This window comes from Neofelis nebulosa, chromosome X, assembly GCF_028018385.1.
Source record: "Neofelis nebulosa isolate mNeoNeb1 chromosome X, mNeoNeb1.pri, whole genome shotgun sequence".
Classification (NCBI taxonomy): domain Eukaryota; kingdom Metazoa; phylum Chordata; class Mammalia; order Carnivora; family Felidae; genus Neofelis; species Neofelis nebulosa.
The window spans coordinates 67,331,459-67,351,608 of NC_080800.1; the positions used below are offsets into that span (position 1 = coordinate 67,331,459).

The window sequence follows — 20,150 nt, forward strand, 5'->3', positions numbered from 1 at the left end:
TAAAATATGTTTTGGAATAATTACTGGAAATCTGCTAATGGCCTGTTCCTGGTTGTGGATATGAAACCCACAAATTTATTTGACAATATTAAAATCATCATTAACTATAAGGACATGCTAATTTTTACCACCTAAATACATCAGTTTTTAAATGCTTCATCTGCCATCACAAGAAAATAAAGAATAAATGCCCTGTCCATATGTCTTTCCTACCTTGTTTAATTGGTAAAACTCTATTCCGAAATGATTTGGCCTTCCCTGGGTCATGGCTATTTCCACTTCGGCTATAACCACTGAAGCTCGACGAAGAAAACGGCCCATCCAGTTCATCATCAAGTAAATATAATGAAAGGCCTTCAGCAGCATCTGAAACTTATGTTTAAAAAGATTTTAATATTAATATAAGTATCATGTTCTTAGGAAAATTAAACAGGCTGTTTTTAAAACTGTCTCACTGTTATTCTACTCCAACATCAAAAATGCAAGTTGCTTGAAAAGGGAAATATGAATATTTTGAGAACAAAATGTTTCATCACATTATTAAGTTTTCAAGCACAGAATATCCGAAAATTTTGTACAAGAAGACTACCTCCCACAGATAATGAATCCTCAATTTGCAAATATGTTGTAGATGACTGCTCTGAAATATTATAGCTTTAAAATTATAGTTACAGAATTTTATTTTATCTTTATTTATTTTTTATTTTTTTAATGTTTATTTATTTTTGAGAGAAAGGGTAGACAAAGCGTGAGCGGGGGAGAGGCAGAAACAGAGGGAAACACAGAATCCGAACCAGGCTCCAGGTTCCGAGCTGTCAGCACAGAGCCTGACGTGGGGCTTGAACCCACAAACTGCGAGATAATGACCTGAGCCGAGGTAGGACACTTAACCCTGAGCCACCCAGGTGCCCCCAGAATTTTTTTATTATAAGTTTCTTTTTTTTTTTTTTTATTTATTTTTGGGACAGAGAGAGACAGAGCATGAACGGGGGAGGGGCAGAGAGAGAGAGAGGGAGACACAGAATCGGAAACAGGCTCCAGGCTCCAAGCCATCAGCCCAGAGCCTGACGCGGGGCTCGAACTCACAGACAGCGAGATCATGACCTGGCTGAAGTCGGACGCTTAACCGACTGCGCCACCCAGGCGCCCCTATAAGTTTCTTTTTTAAATTTATGTATTTTGAGAGAGAGACAGAGAGAGAGAGAGAGAGAGAGAGAGAGAGAGAGGAAGGGGCAGAGAGAGAGAATCCTAATTAGGCTTCGTGCTGTCAGCGTAGAGCCCTGTGACTCATGAACCACGGATCATGACCCAAGCTGAAATCAAGAGTTGGACGCTTAACCAACTGAATCATCCAGACACCCCTACAGAATTTTAAAACTAAGAGATTTTAAAATTCATTCAGTCTTAACACTTTCATTTTCAAAATGAAGAAACTGAATCCTAATGGCCTAATGTCTTACCCAGGGCCACACAGATAAAGAGAATAATTGGGAATAAAACATAGCTTTTCTACATCCAAATCTATTGCTCTTTGCACTATAAACCATGCTGCCTCTTCTAAGTTCTTAATCTCAGTATTAAACTAAATACAGAACACCAAAAACAATAGACATATTTACCAGGAGATGAGAAAGGAGAGCTAGTCCTGACATAAGACACTGAGGTATTCTGGTCATTTTTAGGCTGCAACTTCATTTGTTTCTGTTTTCCTTTTGGACTACAATTAAAAATATAGAACAATGAACACTTTTTTTTTCTATTAGCAATAAAGATAGTATGATACAAAATGCTTAAGCTGACCAAAGAAATGCCTATATTTAAAGTGAAATGCTTCAAATTAATAATATGACAAAGTTAAATTTCAATCATTAAAATAAAAAAATCAGTTTTTGGCATAATAAAACCAACTCCAACTTTACACACGTGAAAGAGTTTGTAAAAAAATCGTTTGGGTCTTTGGATCTTCTCAACCTATTCGATAAACTTTAAGAGATGAGGTAATACATACAAATGCCTTGAAAACATAAAATGCTACAATAGTGTAATATACCTAGGAACTCTGCTACTAGACAACGAACTGCTGCTGCTTCTTGGACGTTTTCTGTACCGTGGCCTCCTCCTCTTCTGACTCTGGATTCCTGACTTATATTCAGAGATGATATTTTTAATATGACTTTCAAATAAGGCAGATAATCGCAGTGTCATGCTATAGATCTGAAAGGTAGAAACCAACTACTTTAATGATAAAAAAAATTAAAAAAAAGTATAAACATGCCTGGGCCAATATCAGCATTATCCTTTCAGACAAAATCTATGTGCTTTTTCATATACTTGAAAAACTTTTCCTAAAGAATTAAAATACCATTTTCATCTAAAAATTAACAAGATTTTTAAAAGATCAATCCAATGTTAAGAGTAGAAAAAAGATTCTCATACACTGCCAGTGAGTATTTTAATTGGAACATTTTAAAACAGCAATTTGCATTATGTACTCAAACTCTTAAAAATATACCTATCCTTTCACTAATAATTTTGCTTCTGGGAATTTATCCTAAGTAAATACCAGCGAATGGCACGCACAAAATAACTATGTTCAAGGATGTTAAAAATGAAAGCCACAGCATTATTCATATAAAGTTAAAAAGTAGAAACCACCTAAATCTCTAGCACCAGGACACTGGTTAAATAACATAAAACAACCATACAGTAGAAAAGTACAGGAGACATTAAAACTCCTGTTTTCAAAGAGTCATAATGACATGGGAAAATGTTCATAATACATAAGCTGAAAAAAGCCTTCAAAATATAAAACTTACAGTTTTAAAGAGTATACAAACATATGTAAGTATAAACAGTATATAAACATCTGTGAGTATATATGTAGGAAATAAACCAAATGTGAAAAAATTATGCCTACAGAAATTACTGAAAATTCATTTTATATGAGGTGAAAGTGGGTAAATATATATCTAGTGCAAAACTGATTTAAAAGTTAATCCAATCCCAGTGATTAAAAAAAAAATTATTACTACTTTTTTGTTCTTAATATATTTAAGTTCTGACAAAACATAGGGAAGGTATTAAATGTGAGTATGAATAAACAGTTATCACTTCCCAACATGGTTCATTATTTGTTATAATAAAGGAAACATAAATACCCAGAGCTAATCCAAATATTTCATATAAATACTGTCAACCACTTTTATTTATAAAATTATTATTGGACATATTAAAGGGTACTTAAATTACTACCTCTCTTTTCTTTGACCTCTCTCTGAAAGACATAAGTATTACTAAAGAGTAATGAAGAGGCAGGTAGGAGAAAAGAAGTGCTTAATGTCAAAAGGACTATGCTAAGTGTACCTTTATTTAGCACACCTAATAAACTTGTTTCAGAGAAGATACAGAGAATCAAACTTCATTAACTATGTCAGAATTATAGTATATACTTCTTCAGCAATTTTAAAACTAGTTAAAGAAAACTACCTGATACATATATAATTTAGTAAATGCTTAGATAATTAATCCACCTAATATTGTTTTTTCATACCCTTGACTTTTTATTAGAGGTATAAGCTTTGGAGTTGCTGAATATTTGGCAAACGTCCTTATAAAATTCCAGAGGACTACCATAATTTCCTGCTTCCAAAGTTTCTTTCACAGTGCTGAAGTCCATAGGAGTGTCTATAACATCTGAATTATCCTACAAAGAAGAATGTGTTATTAAATACACAGTATGGGTAACAATACTACATAATACAATGGTACTGAGATTTGCATCACCAATCAACCATGAAATAAACACACTACTTTTCAATCTGCCAACTATCTACCCCAACCAAAACCATTCATTTAAACAGTTTTTTTGATACAACCAAAACCATTCATTTACAGAGTTTTTTTGATAGCTCAGGAAAGCAGCAGGGGTGTTTGGGAGGGTCTCAGCCTTCCCCTCAGCTTTACCCCTACAGAGTACATAATATGTAATTCCATTTCTTGCTTAAAGACTGAAGCAATCTTCAATTCCCCGGCAAAGTGCTCAATGAAGGTAGAAGATGGGATTATTCACATATAATTAAATAGTTCCATGTCACAAATTAGCTACATATTTTCAAGATATTCCCAGCTATGAGGGCAATCTACCTAAAATGTCATTAGTTGAAGGTCAAAGTCAAACTGGCCATGTCTGTGCCTACCTCCTATCTTTCTGCTTTTTAATGAATGTGACACTTGTGCTTTATTGAAGGTCTGCAGTCTCATAAATTCAGAATTAGTTTGATTTTGATTAGGGGAGGGAGAAGACTCTATTTTAACCTAAATCTGTCCAGCCTAGTTAAGATTTGCCTAGGGTTATCATATGGAATGACATCTAAAACTTATGTATAACACAACCATCAATAAAAAACATATTGGAATGAAAACCATAGTCAGTATTAGATCCCTTATCCTATTTAGAATTATTAAGTAAAACTACATTTCTTTCAAAGAAGAAGCCAAAGAATCAGAAGAATGGGCAGAGGAAAAGTATTATAAAAAAAGAGAAAATATTTTTCCAAGTATAAGAAACCATGATTGCTCTTAATCTATCTTAAATTTTTTTTGCTTAAATTCTAACAACTAGAAGTATATTCCAACATAGCACAGCTTATGAAACAAATATCTTCATAGAGGAAAAATGTTAGAACTTGTTAAATGTCACCAAAACTCAAAAGACTGAGTAAGTTTGATGAATGAAGTCCCAATGGGTACAATCAGCTGCAATAGAGATATAATTATATTGTGTAACTGATGTTTTCTACTCTGCTACAGTAACTCTAGATCTATAAAAACAAATAAACATGTATGCAGATGCCACAAAGAACACACCTAACAACACATGTTGATTTTAAAAACAAAATATAAACAACCAAAAAAAATCAAAGATAAAAAGACAGTAAGAAGAACTGGAAAACAGCTTTACACATTATAAAAGTTTCATTTACAGTATGGAAATTTTAAAAAGTAAAACAGTGCAGAAACAACTACTATATGTCTTTTGAGAGACAACTAGGTCTACCTCAGAAAGAGATGGCTCTTGTTGTCTTTCTGGAACAACTGATTCTGAGGATTCTCCCTCTTGCTCCTGATGGCCCTATTAGGGTATAAAGAGGATATATTGTATTTCCAGACTACCACAACAAAATATCAATACTTGCAATGCAATTATGATTTAAATCTTAAAGATCCATAGGAATTCTGTTTTTCTTGACTGTACTTCAAGATGAAGGAATTCTACATTCATCCTTTCCTCTACTATGAGAAACACAAGATTAATTTATTCTACCCAAACTTCCTACAAACAAAACAAGCTTTGTTGAATATAATTTTGTTTATTATTTGAATATTTTTCTTAACTAAAACATGTCTATGCAGAAAATATTTGTTTATTAACTTCAAATACCTTTTCTCTGAATACATTAAAATAGATTTCCTATCTATGGTAAAAGGTTATTCAAAACATAAACAGATATACTCCTTTAAAAAAAGGAATCCTATAATTTAAGTTCTTATGTTTTTATCTTTGATGAAAAGTAACATGGTATATATTGCTTATTCTAAGTGATAATATCGGATAACACATTTGCTATAATTGAAACAGGGCTGATATATGTTGCCAAGGGTCTCCAATGAATAGAAATGTAGTAGAAGTTAGTGAAATTTATTAAACAAATATCCAAAATAAAAGAATCGCAAAGATATTTACATTCAAATTTGGTTTACACGCAAATTTACACACAAAGTACATGACAGGAATTTTAAAGTCATGATTAATCCCACTACCCACTTTCACAATTTAAAGATATACAAAAAAGGAAGAAAGAGGAAGGGGAAAGGAGGTGGAGGAAGGGAGGAAGGGAGGGAGAAGAGAAGAAAGAAAGGAAAAAAGGGAAATGTGACTTGTAACTAGATTTTAGCATGTATATTTATGGGAAATTACATATTGGCAATTATTTAAACAAGTGTATGTTTACTGGGTAAGAAAGATGATCAGCTGGCTGTCGAAATGGCTCTGAGTCTTCACGTTCATAAATGAGGCTCAACAGTTCTTTGCATTGTTTTCTCCAAGCATCAGGATTACACTTCAAAGACTGTCTTCTGCCTCGGCATTTGACCTGTAGATTTATATAGAATTATATCTAAAAGCTCTTTTCTTAATTCTTCATTGATTTTCTCCTGTTTTCCTAATGTTAATATATCTATATAACATAGAGCAGCTGCTATTTAAGTTTCTTAGTCTAGATTAGACATCATTCTCCCTGACAGAAATATAAACAATAAAAACTAGACGGTATATTCACAGAATGGCAAGAATTCTAGTATTCTGAATTTTCATGTTAAGAAAATTTGAACTACAAATAAAACCAAGTGGAACATTTTTTTCCTTTACAAGGTTAATAATCTTAATGCCTTAATATTTGTTGGTAATTAAGTATACTTGACAATGGCATCATAATTTTCTTAAAATTGAAACATATATATAATACATTTTATGTATATATTTATATATTAGGTATTTATTAGTTATTTGTATTTATAGCTATTTATCTAATATCTATCTATCTATCTATCTATCTATCTATCATCTATCTATCTATATCCTTTGTTGTCATGATACATTCTAGCCCTTACTATTTGATGCTTTTCATATGATTTCCTTCAGTATCTCAAAGTAAATTTTCCTTACATCAAAGAAGTATTTGTCTAACTGCCATGGAGGGGAAGTGTACAGAACAGAGTTAACAGATATGAAGCTGCTATCTTTACCAGGGTTTGCTTATAAGGTTGAACTTCTGTTGGCATTCTGGGTACTTGGTACTTGAACCATTTCCTGTTTGTACAAACATTGTGATTTGTAATGAACACCTGCTTTCCTGTACTTTTCCTGTGTTTTCCTGCTTTCTGGGAGTCTGGAATCTTGGCATGTGCTAGTCAGTCTCTACATAACCAGTTCCCAATAAATTCCTTGGAGTCTGAGTCTCTAATCACATATATTTTGCTACATTTTCACTGCAGGGGGGAAGAGTGTGTTCTGTATGGCTCCTCAAAGAAGGGGGAGAGCATTAAAAAACCCTGCACACGGATTCCTCCAGACCCTGCCTATGTATATTTCACTGTGATCCAGCTGCATATCCTTATTGTGCCACTGCAATTAGCAATGAATCACAAGTATATATACTGAGTTTTGTGAGTCTTTATAGCAATTCTCCAAATAGGTGGAGTTGGTCTTAGGGATCCCTGACACAGGAAGCCTGAAAATTTTTCTTCTCAGCAGTTTACTTATTCACTCACCATTCTTCCAGATGAAGTACCAGGACCATCTGAATCTAAATCAACCATTTCTGTATCCTAAAATTAAAAGGAAAGAGTGGGAAAAGATATTAAGTTATATTCAAGGTCTTACAAATTTGATAAAAATTTACAAATAAATGGCAAATACAATCACAATTAACATCCTCATTAGAGCAGGCAACAAGCAGAACAAAGTTTGAAGTGACAATTACTCCAAACTTTGCCTATATGCTAGATATAAGCTGGAAAATATACTCAGAGAGTAAATAAGGTTTCTCTTTAAATCAGAATAGGAAATGAAAAAAAAGTACAATGGTATCTAAAGTTGTACCTAATGTTAGTACTAAAAAAAAGTTATTCTATATGACATGCTATTTAATACATTATAATCATGAGTTACTCATGATTAATCTAATACTATTTCAAAAAATACATCTATTTTCTATAGCAAAAATATGAATGTGTAGTAAAACCTAAAGATTCAGTCAAGTATCCCTCTGAGGGACAGTTATTTAATACAAGGAGGTAAGGTCCACACACCATTATTCACCTGGTGGTGGTGAAGCACATAGGTAATGCCTAGGAGAAAATAAAAGCAGCTCATGAGCTATTGGAACTCCTTTCCAATAAAATAAAGTTGCATTGCATTTTACCGTAATTTTCTATTGTAACCCAAGGAATGCTACATTGAGCAGGACACCACCAACTCATAACAAAAAACTCTCAAGGAAATAGGTGTAGAGGGAACATACCTCAACATAACTCCCACAACTAACATCATGATCAATAGTGAAAAACTAAAAGCTTTTTTTCTCAGATCAGGAACAAGATAAGAATACCCACTCTAGCCACTTCTATTTGACATAGTATTAGAAGTCCTTGCCACAGCAATTAGGTAAGAAAAACAAAATACATCCAAATCATAAAAAGACGTAAAACTGTGTCTATTAGCAGATGATATATTACATACATAAAACCTTAAAAAGTCCACTGAAAAACTGCTGGAACTAATAAATGAATTCAGTATAGTTGCAGGATACTAAATCAATATACAAATATAAGTTGCATTTCTATAAACAAAGGACTATCAGAAAGCCAAATTAAGAAAACAATCTCATTTATAATTGCATCAAAAGGAATAAAATACCAAGGTATAAATTTAACCAAGGAGATAAATGATCTGTACACTAAAACAATAAGACATAGGTGAAAGAAACTGAAGACACAAATAAATACAGATACTCTGTGGTAATGAATTGGAAGAATGAATATTCAAATGTCCATAAGACTCAAAGCAATGCACAGATTACATACAATCCCTATGAAAATTCCAACAGCATTTTTCACAGAAATAGGAAAAACAACCCTAAAATTTGTATGAAACCACAAAAAAGGCTAATAGACCAACACAATCTTGAGAAAGAAAGACAAAGCTGGAGGCCTCAAACTTTTGGATTTCAAGATATATTACAAAGCTATGGAAACACAAACAGTATAGTATTGGTATAAAAAATATATGTATAAGAGAGCAGATAAAACAGAATAGAGAGCCTAGAAATAAACCTCTATGTATGGTCAATTAATTTTAAAAAAAGGAGCCAAGAATATACAATTAGGAAAGGACAGTCTTTTCAATAAATGGTGCTGGGAAAACTGGATATTCACATGCAAAATAATGAAACTTGATCCATATCTTATATCATATATAAAATTCAACTCAAGATCAGGAATTAAGATGGTGGAGTAGTAGTGGGACGCTATGTTTGCCTTGTCTTTTGAACACAGCTAGATAAACATCAAATCATTCTGAACAACCAAGAAATCAAAGTGAGGACTGAGAGAACAAACTGCACATCTAGAGGGGGGAAAATGGCCAAACTGTGGAAGGTAGGAGCTGCAGAGAGTTGATTTGGGGAGAAAAGGATTGCAGGTGCTGTGGAAGGAAGGGAGCCCTGATCATAGAAAGAAGAGAGAGAGAGAGAGAGAGAGAGAGAGAGAGAGAGAGAGAGAGAGAGAATGAGAGGGAGGGAGAGAGAAAGCAACATGCAGGGGATTGTACAAGAAAAACTCTTCACCAAAATCACTGACTGGGAAAAGGGGAGGGGCTGATTATCACAAGTTTTTATAAGCAGCAGGGTTCAAAGTCTGAAGTTTAAGAAGTTGAAACCGTCACTGGGGTCATGCCTGGGGGGCTTAGTGGTGTCCTATGATGAAGGAGGCTAGAGGCAGAAGGGCGGACAGTGTGACCTGAAGATATACTGGGTTGCACCAGGAGAAACCGCTCCCCTTCTTGGAGGTGGCACTGACTCTCTGGACAAGAGACAGCAGAATGCATTGAGCAACCCTGTTAATTAACATAGCAGCAGAGGCACCTGCTAAAGCTGCTAACCTATCAGCTGCACTTCACCTTAAATTCAGAGCTCTTGCACGGTCATGCAACTGCTTTTCTGGGATAAACTGGCACCAGACACAATATGGCAAGATCCTCACCCAGTGGATCAGTACAGGTCCATGCTGTGCTGGGTCCCTAAATTTGTGGAGTTTTGAAACACAGTGTGCCTGAGATAAAAACTGCCGCTGGGTGGGCAGATGGCTCGGACAGAGACAGGGTGAGGGCAGGATTCTGATGGCAGCCTGGGACACAAGAGGGATTGTATGCTCTTCTGTGAAGGCTTCCTGAACAGCAGTGGGCATGAACTCCCCTCTCTGGGGAGTACTGAGCTGGCTGACGCCAATTTCCCCCTGTTCATCAGCATGGACAGACTTCAGTGAGCATCACAGCGCTCCTCAGGGGCGGATGGAGCTGCTTACACCAAGCTCTGCCCCACTGTGCCCTGCAGGTGCATCATTACTAGAGCAAGGTGACCTGAGAACCAGTGCCACTAGGCCTCTCTCCCAGAAGATGAGCACAAACTCACTGCATTTACCAAGTCTACTGATCAGAGAGTGCTGCAAACCTTCAGCTTTAGTGGAAATAGGATCAGGCTTATTTAAACAAGAAGACCAAGGCACACCTAGTTAAAAATGCTACATAGTTGACAAGGTCCAAACACTCCACACTGCAGGAAAGGAGAAACTCTGCAGAGAACTGACCTGAAGGAAAGAACAGCCAAAGCACAACAGCAGAGTGCACACTCTGAAAAACTTCCTGAAGCACCAGGCCCTGGAGAGTATATGTACTCTTCTTAATAAAGCCATTACTCTCAGGATCAGGAAATATAACAGGCTTTCCAAACACACATAAAAAAACAGTGACCCACAAAATAACAAGACAGAGGAATTCACACCAAAAGAAAGAACAAGAAGAGGTCATGGCCAGGGATTTAGTCAAAACAGGTAAAAGTTAATGTGCCTGAACAAGAATTTAAAATAATAACCATAAAGATACTAGCTGAACTTAACGGAAGCATAGAATACAGCAGATAATCCATTACTGCAGAAATAAGAGAACTAAAAGCTAGTCACGCTGAAATAAAAAATGGTATAACTGACTATAGATGCAAAATCAACGAATGTAATGACAATGAGGATGGACAAAACAGAGGAACAAATCAGTGATATAGAAGATAAAATTATGGAAAATAATGAAGCTGTAAAGAAGAGGGAAAGAAAAGTATGAGATCATCTATGTAGACTTAGGGAATTTAGTGATTCCATAAAGCATGATAACATTTGTATCATAGGAGTCCCAGAAGAAGAGAGGGGAAAGGGGGCAGAAGGTTTATCTGAGAAATTATATCTGAAAACCTTCATAATCTGGGGAAGGAAATAGACATCCAAATCCAGGAGGCACAGAGAAATCCCATCAAACTCAACAAAAGCCAACCAACACCAAGATGTATCAGAGTAAAATATTTAAAATATAGAGATGAGAGGGGCGCCTGGGTGGCTCAGTTGGTTAAGCGGCCGACTTCGGCTCAGGTCATGATCTCGCGGTCCGTGAGTTCAAGCCCCGCGTCGGGCTCTGTGCTGACAGCCCAGAGCCTGGAGCCTGTTTCAGATTCTGTGTCTCCCTCTCTCTGACCCTCCCCCATTCATGCTCTGTCTCTCTCTGTCTCAAAAATAAAATAAATGTTAAAAAAAAAATTTTTTTTTAAAATATAGAGATGAGATAAGGAGAGGTGTCTGGGTGGCTCAGTTGATTAAGCCTCCAACTACTGATTTCAGGCTCAGGGCACAATCTCATCGTTCGTGGGATCAAGCCCTCTGTGCTGACAGCACAGAGCCTGCTTGGGATTCTCTCTCTCTCTCTCTCTCTTTCTCTCTCTGCCCTTCCCCTGCTCACACACACACTCTCTCTCTCAAAATAAATAAATAAGACATTAAAAAATAGAGATAAGGAAAAAATCCTGAAAGCAAGGGCAAAGAAAACCCTAATCTATAAGTGAAGATAAATCAGGTTCACAGCAAATCTTTCCAGAGAAACTTGGCAGGCCAGAGGGGAGTGGCATGGTATATTCAACATATTGAAAGGGAAAACATGAAGCCAAGAATACTTTATCCAGTAAGGCTGTCATTCGGAATAGATGGAGAGTTAAAGTGTTTCCCCAAATAAAAACTAAAGAAGTCTGTGACCACTAACCCAGCCCTGCAAGAAATATTAAAGGGGACACTTTGAGTGGGAAAGAAAGAACCAAAGCAACAAAGACTAGAAAGGAACAGAAAAAATCTCCAGAATCAGTGAGTTTACAGGTAATACATTGGCACTAAATTCTTATTTACCAATAATTACTCTGAATGTAAATGGACTAAATGTTTCAATCAAAAGATGTAGGGCACCAGAATGGATAAAAAAATTAGACCCATCAATATACTGCTTACAAGAGACTCGTTTTAGATGTAAAGACATCCCCAGATTGAAAGCGAGGGGATGACGAACCATCTACCACACTAATGGACATAAAAAGAAAGCCAGATACCCACACTTACATCATACAAACTAGATTTTAAACCAAAGACAAAAGATAAAGAAGGGCACTATATTATAATACAGGGAGGGGTCTATCCAACAAGAAGAACTGACAATTGTAAATATTTATGCCCCCAACTTGGATGACTCAAATATATGAACTGATTAATAACAAACACAAAGAAACTCACTTATAATAACATGATAATAGTAAGGGGCTATAACACGCTATTCACAGCAGTGGACAGATCATCTAAGTAGAAAATCAACAAGGAAACAATGGCTTTGAAAAATACACTGGACCAGATGGACTTAACAGATATATTCAGAACATTTTATCCTAAAGCAGCAGAATACACATTCTTTTTCTTTTAAATTTTTTTAATGTTTATATTTTTGAGAGAGAGACAGAGTGCAAATGGGGGAGTGGCAAAGAGAGTGGGGGAGACACAGAATCCAAAGCAGGCTCCAGGCTCTGAGCTGTCAGCACAGAGCCTAATGTAGGGCTCGAACCAATGGACTACCAGATCATGACCTAAGCTGAAGTCGGATGCTTAACTGACTGAGCCACCCAGGCACCCTGAATACACATTCTGTGCAAATGCACATGGAACATTCTCCAGAATAGATCACACACTGGGTCACAAATGAGGCCTCAATAAGTACAAGTACAAAAAGATTGAGATCATACTATGCATATTTTCAGACCACAAGCTATGAAACTTTAAGTCAACTAAAAGAAAAAAATTTGGAAAGACCAAACCCACAATACATGAAGGTTAAACAACATCCTACTAAAGAATGAATATATAACAAGGAAATTAAAGGAAAATTTAAAAAATACATGGAAGCAACAGAAAATGAGAATATGACAGTCCAAAACCTTTGTGATGTAGTAAAGCTGGTCTTAAGAGGGAGTATAGAGCAATGTATTCTTACCTCAAGAAGCAGGAAAAGTCTCAAATATACAATCTGACCTTACACCTAAAGGAGCTAGAAAAGGAAAAGCAAAGGAGCACCTGGGTGGCTCAGTTGGTTGAGCATCCAACATTGGATCAGGTCATGACCTTGCAGTTTGTGAGTTGGAGCCCCACGTCAGGCTCACTGCAGTCAGTGCAGAGCTTGCTTCAGATCCTCTGTATCCCTCTCCCTCTGCCCCTCTCCCACTTGCACTCTCTCAAAAATAAACATTAAAAAAAAGGAACAGCAAATAAAGCCAAAAACAAGCAGAAGGGAAATAAATTGCATGGAAACAAACAAAAAAACAGAACAGATCAATGGAACTAAGATCTATTTCTTTGAAAGAATAAAATTGATGAACTCCTAGCCAGATGTATCAAAAAGAAAAGGGAATGGACCCAAGGAAATAAAATCACAAATGAAAGAGGAGAGGTCACAACCAAAACCACATAAATACAATTATAAGAGAATACTATGAAAACTTATATGCCAACAAACTGGGAAATGTGGAAGAAATGGATAAATTCTTAGCATCATACAAACTACCTATAACTGAAACAGAAAGAAATAGAAAATTTGAACAGACCCATAACCATCACAGAAATTGAATCAGTAATCAAAAACCTCCCAACAACTAAAGTCCAGGGCCAGATGGCTTGCCAGGGGAATTCAACCATACATTTAAAGAAGAGTTAATACCTATTTTTCACAAAATGTTCCAAAAGATAGCAATGAAGGAAAGCTTCCAAACTCCTTCTACAAGGCTAGCTTTACCTTGATTCCAAAAAGCCAACAAAGGCCCTACTAAAAAGGAGAATTACAGGCCAATATCTCTGATGAACATGGATGCAATAATTCTCAATAAGATATTAGCAAATAAAATCCAAGAGTACATTGAAAAATTATTCACCATGATCAAGTGGGATTTATTCCTGGGTTATGGCATGGTTCAATATTTGCAAATCAATCAACGTGACACACCACATTAATAAAAGAAATAAGAACCATATGATCCTGTCAATAGATACAGAAAGAGCATTTAAAAAAAATACAGTATCCATTCTTGATTAAAACCATCAACAAAGTAGGGACAGAGGGAACACAACTCAGCATCATAAAGGCCATATTCAAAAGACCCATGACTAGTATCATCCTCAATGAGATTTCCCCCTAAGGTCAGGAACACAACAGGGATGTCCACTGTCACCGTTGTTATTTAACACAGTACTAAATTTACCAACCGCAGGAATCAGACAAATCAGACAAATAAAAGGCATCCAAATTGAAAAGCTTTCACTATTTGCAATGACATGATACTCTGTGTAGAAAACCTAAAAGACTCCACCAAAAAATTACTGGAACTAATACACAAATTCAGTAAAGTCATAGGGTATAAAATTAACATACAGAAATCTGTTGCACTTAGACACACCAATAATGAACCAGCACAAAGAGAAGTCAAGGAATTGATCCCACTTACAATTGTACCAAAACCCATAAGATACCTAAGAATAAACATAACCAAAGAGGCAAAAAGAAATATACCCTGAAAACTATAAAACAGTTATGAAAGTAATTGAGGAGGACACCAAAAATGTAAAAACATTCCATTCTCATGAATTGAAAGAAAAAATATTGTTAAAATGTCCATACTACCCAAAGCAATCTATACATTTAATTCAATCCCTATAAAAATACCACCAGCATTTTTCACAAAACCTGAACAATCCTAAAATTTGCATGGAACCACAAAGACCCCAAAGTAGCCAAAGCAATCCTAAAAAAGGAAAGCAAAGCTGGAGGCATCACGACTCTGGACTTTAAGCTATATTACAAAGCTATATATATATAGTCCTCCAGACAGTATGATACTAGCACAAAAACAGATTAATGGAACAGAATAGATTAATGGAACAGAATATAAAACCCAGAAATGGACCTACAAGTCTATGGTCAACTAATCTCTAACAAAACAGGAAAGAATATTCAGTGGAAAATAGTATCTTCAACAAATGGTGTTAGGAACACTGGGCAGCAACATAGAGAAAAATGAAACCACTTTCTTATACCACACACAAAAATAAGTTCAAAATGGATGAAAGACCTAAATGTGAGACAGGAAATCATCAAAATTCTAGAGGAGAACACAGGCAGCAACCTCTTTGACCTTGGCCAGAATAACTTCTTACTAGACACATCTCCAAAGGCAAGGGAAACAAAAGCAAAAATGAACTATTGGGACTTAATCAAGATAAAAAAGCTTATGTACAGTGAAGAAGACACTAACAAAACTAAAAGACAACCTATGGAATGGGAGAAGAGATTTACAAATAACATACTTGTAAAGGGTTAGTATCCAAAATCTATAAAGAACTTATCTAACTCAACACACAAAAAATAAATAATCCAGTTAAGAAATGGGCAGAAGACATGAACAGACATTTTACCAAAGAAGACATACAAATGGTTAGCAGACACACGAAAACATGCTCCCTATCACTCATCATCAGGGAAATACACATTGAAACCACGTTGAGATACTAGCTCACAATTGTCAGAATGGCCTAAATTAATAATAGAGAGAACAAAGGATGTTGGTGAGGATGCAGAGATAGGGGAACCCTCTTACACTGTTGGTGGGAATTCCAGGTGGTGAAGTCACTCCAGAAAAAGTTAAAAATAGAACTACCCTATGATCCAGGAATTGCATTACTAGGTACTTACCCAAAGGATACAAAAAAAAAAAAAACAAAAACAAAAAAACAAAAAAGCAAAAACAGATTCAAAGCGGCACATGCACCTCCATGTTTATAGCAGCATTGTCAACAATAGTCAGATTATGGAAAGAGCCCAAATGTCCATTAACTGATGAATGGATAAAGAAGATGTAGAATACATATACACAATGGAATATTACTCAGCTATCAAAAAGAATGAAATTTTACGATTTGCAACAATATGGATGGAACTAGAGTATATTATGCTAAGTGAAAAAGACAGAGAAAGACAAATACTGTATTATTTCACTCATATTTGGAATATAAGAAAGAAAACAGATGAACACAGGGGAAGGGAAAAGAGAGAGAAAGAGAGAGAGAAGCTAGAGAACAAACTGAGGGCTAATGGAGGGAGGTGGGCAGGGGATGGCTATTTGGTGAGGGGTGTCAAGGAGGGCACTTGTTGTGATGAGCACTGGGTATTATATGTAAGAGAAGAATCACTAAATTCTACACCTGAAACCAATTTTACCATGTATGTTAACTAACTAGAATTTAAGTACAAAAATTGAAATAAAAAATAATAAATTCTATTTTCTAAAACTAAAATACATACATATATGCATAAATGAATAAAACTAAAAATGGATTAAAGACTTGTAATAAGACATGAAATCATAAAACTCCTAGAAAAAAAACACAAGGGGTAAGCTCATTGACATTGGTCTTGGCAATGAATTTCTTTTGGATTTGATAAAACCCAAAGGCAACAAAAAATAGCAAAAGTAAAGGAAACGACTGGGACTGTATCAAACTAAAAAGCTTCTGCACATCAAAGAAAACCATCAGCAAAATGAAAAGGCAACCTACTGAGTGGGAGAAAGTATTTGCAAATCTTATATCCAATGAGGGTCAATATCCAAAATATACAAAAATCCCATACAACTACATAATAAAATGAAAATCCCATTAAAAAATGGGCATTGGAAGTGAATAGACATTTTTATAAAGAAGAAATCCAAATGACCAACACATAGTGAAAAGTGCTCAATATCACTAATCATAAAGGAAATGCACACCAAAACCACAATGAGACATCACCTCTCAGGTATCAGAACGACTCTCATCAAGAAGACAAGAGATAACAAGTGTTGGTAAAGATATGGAGAAAAAGAAACCCTTGAGCACTGTTGGTGGGAATGTAAACTGCTATAGCCACTGTGGAAAACAATATGGAAGTTCCTCAAAAAGGTAAAGATAGATCTATCATATGATCCAGCAATTCCACTTCTGGATAAATATCCAAAGGAAATGAAAACAGGATTATCAAAGAGATAAAGTTGCATCACATGTTCACTGCAGCATTATTCACAACAGCCAAGATAGGGAAACAACATAAGTGTTGTCAACAGATGGATGAATAAAGATGTGATATATACAAACAATGGTATATTATTGAGTCTTGAGAAAAAAGGTAAACCTGCCATTTGTGACAATATGGATGGACATTGAGGGCATTATGCTAAGTGAAATGAGCCAGAGAAAAACAAATACTGGATGGTATCAGTTATACATGGAACGTTTAAAAACAGTGAAACTCACAGAAACAGAGAATAGGAAAGTAGTTGCCAGGGTCTGGGTGGTAAGAGAAATGAGGAGGGATTGGTAAAAGTGTAAAGATTTTCAAGAATATGAATAAGGTCTGAGTATCTAAGGATCTAATGTAAAACATGGTGACCATAACTGACAAAACTATATTGTATAATTGAAATTTGATGAGAGTAGAACTTAAATGTTTTCACCAAAAGAAAAAGTTGTTCACTTAAATTTTATTTTAATTTTCTATTCTAAAACAAATATGTCACTCTGAGGAGTAATTCTTGCTACATCAGATCCTGAGTCAAAATACATTTTTGTGAAATGTCAGATAAATTATCAGAAATAAAAATAATTTTTTCATTAGTTTCAGAAGAATATCTAACTGGCATATTTCCATTTTCCTTATTATGTGAATAATAACATTTAACACTGATAATACAATGTTCTCTACCAATTACACTTTCATGAAAAAGTAAAAAAACAACACTGGAACAGAGAACAAACTGATGGTTGTCAGAGGGAAAAGGGATGAAGCTGATGAGCACAATGGGTGAAGGGGAATGGGAGATACAGGCTTCCAGTTATGGAATGAATAAGTCACATGAATAAAAGGCACAGCAGAGGAAATGAAGTCAGTGATATTGTAACAGTGTTGTATGGTTACACATGGTAGCTCCAATTGTGGTGAGCATAGCATAACATGTAGAGAAGTTGGTGTATACACTATGGTGTATGTCTGAAACTAATGTAACATTGTGTGTCAACTATACTCAAAAAAATTTAAAAAACAAATAAATAAAAACAAAATGGGCAGAGAATCTAAATAGACATTTTTCCAAAGAAAATATAGATGACTGGTATGTGAAAAGTTGTTCAACATCAATAACCATCAGGGAAATGCAAATCAAAACCACAATATCATCAAACACTTGTTAGAATGGCTTTTATCAAAACAACACAAAACAAAACAAAAACAAAAACAAGAAATAACAAATGTTGGTTAGGATTTAGAGAAAAGGGAACACTTGTGCAGTGTTGGGGAAAATTGGTGCAACCTATGTAAAACACTATGGAGGTTCCTCAAAAAATTAAAAGAAAAGAGCTACATTATGATCTAGATATTCCACTTCTGTGTTTTTATCCAAAGAAAATGAAAACATTAACTCTAAAAGATATACATATATTTATTGCAGGATTATTTACAATAGCCAACATATAGAAACAATGTTAAGTATCCATTAAGGGGTAAAATGATAAAGAAAAAAATGGTATATATACCTAATGGAATATTATTCAGCCATAAAAAGGAAACTTTCCATTTGGGACAAAAATAGATGGAACTTGAAGGCATTTTGCTAAGTGAACAGAAGTCAGAGAAAAGCATCTATAATCTCATATGTAGAATAAAAAAATCATTTATAGGAGGAGCCAAGATGGCGAAACAGCATGGAAGTTTGTGTGTCTCGCATCCATAAAATACAGCCAGACCAACACTAAACCATCCTACACACCTAGAAAACTGATTGAAAGATTAACACAACAATCTGCAGAACCTGAACCACAGAATTCAGCAGGTATGTGGCAAAGAGAGGTGAACTTGGGGAGAGAGAAGCCGGTGGAGGGCAGGGATCCACCTTGGCAGGGGGAGAGAGGACGGAGATTCAGGCGGGGGAGAATACAGGAAAAGAACTCCTCCCCAAAAGCAGCTGGAGAGAACGTGAAAACTTCGAAATAGCCACAGGGACTAAACTAAAAAGGGAGAAAAGAGAAAGGAGATGGTTTAAATTCCATTAAGACTGTAAACAACGGGAGTTCAAAGGCTGCAACTCTGCAGCTCGATATCTGGCAGTGATCTGGTGGGAAGGGCGAATCCCCACAAGGAGAAAAGTGGTTCCACTGCTGGAAGGACATTTGGTAAAGACTGTTGAAGCCACCTGATCCCAGAAGACCCCAGAAAACAGCCACATTCGCTGGTGCTGGAACAAAGTCGTTAAGTGTGAAGCCTGGTGCCAAATGTGTTGTGATTTTCCATAATCCCTGAAAAGATGCTGCTACACTATCTCACAAACTATTTCTGGGGCAGGCTGGCAACTGGCCGCAGTCTCGGGGCACCGGCAGCAGCAGGGTCCAGTAGGCATTCCTGGGTACAGCAGGCATACAGCCATTGCTCAGTGAGACCCTCCAGCAGAGGGACAAAATGAGTCACCCTGCAGTTCTTCAGAACTTAAGGGGCCAGGGAAAACAGCTGCAACTGAGAAAAAAACCTGGGAGAGAGGTATTGCCTGGGGTTTTGTCACAGACAATGAAGAAGCCAGGAGTGGACAAAAACTGAAGACAGAGGACAGGTGCGCAATTGCTGATCAGAGAGAACAGAGTTCCCATACTAGAGACTGGGTAAGCTGGGTGACGCCATTTTCACCACTCCTGCACATGCACATAGGCACCAACCAGCACTGCAATAATCCACCCCAGTAGGCTAGCAGTGCCATCTAGTGGAGAACGGAGCCATTACTCTGAGCCCCGCCCAACTGGACCAACCTAGCTCTTCAAGAACACAAGTCTCACCGCCTACTTAGTTTATGGACTATAAAGTGCTACATAGTCTGACTTCTAGGGGAAAACGAAGTAATTTTAGT

At 36.0% G+C, this 20,150-nt stretch overlaps 1 protein-coding gene across 7 annotated transcripts in view; it reads right to left on the reverse strand.

Moving 5' to 3' along the window:
• The window catches only part of BRWD3 (bromodomain and WD repeat domain containing 3), a 251,447-nt gene that overhangs the window by 55,775 nt on the left and 175,522 nt on the right, over window positions 1–20,150 (reverse strand). For 5 of the 7 annotated variants that reach the window (XR_009257105.1, XM_058713528.1, XM_058713522.1 and 2 more), the window contains 7 exons: window positions 7,330–7,386; window positions 6,012–6,152; window positions 5,057–5,131; window positions 3,551–3,703; window positions 2,051–2,214; window positions 1,620–1,717; window positions 214–372 (listed from right to left, as the gene is read on the reverse strand). Coding sequence is in view for 6 of the 7 variants with exons in the window: in XM_058713528.1 (XP_058569511.1) it covers window positions 214–372; window positions 1,620–1,717; window positions 2,051–2,214; window positions 3,551–3,703; window positions 5,057–5,131; window positions 6,012–6,152; window positions 7,330–7,386 (847 nt within the window). In the remaining variant the exon portion in view is untranslated. The remainder of the gene's footprint in view (window positions 1–213; window positions 373–1,619; window positions 1,718–2,050; window positions 2,215–3,550; window positions 3,704–5,056; window positions 5,132–6,011; window positions 6,153–7,329; window positions 7,387–20,150) is intronic. The other 2 variants (XM_058713523.1, XM_058713524.1) reach the window with 2 other exon arrangements.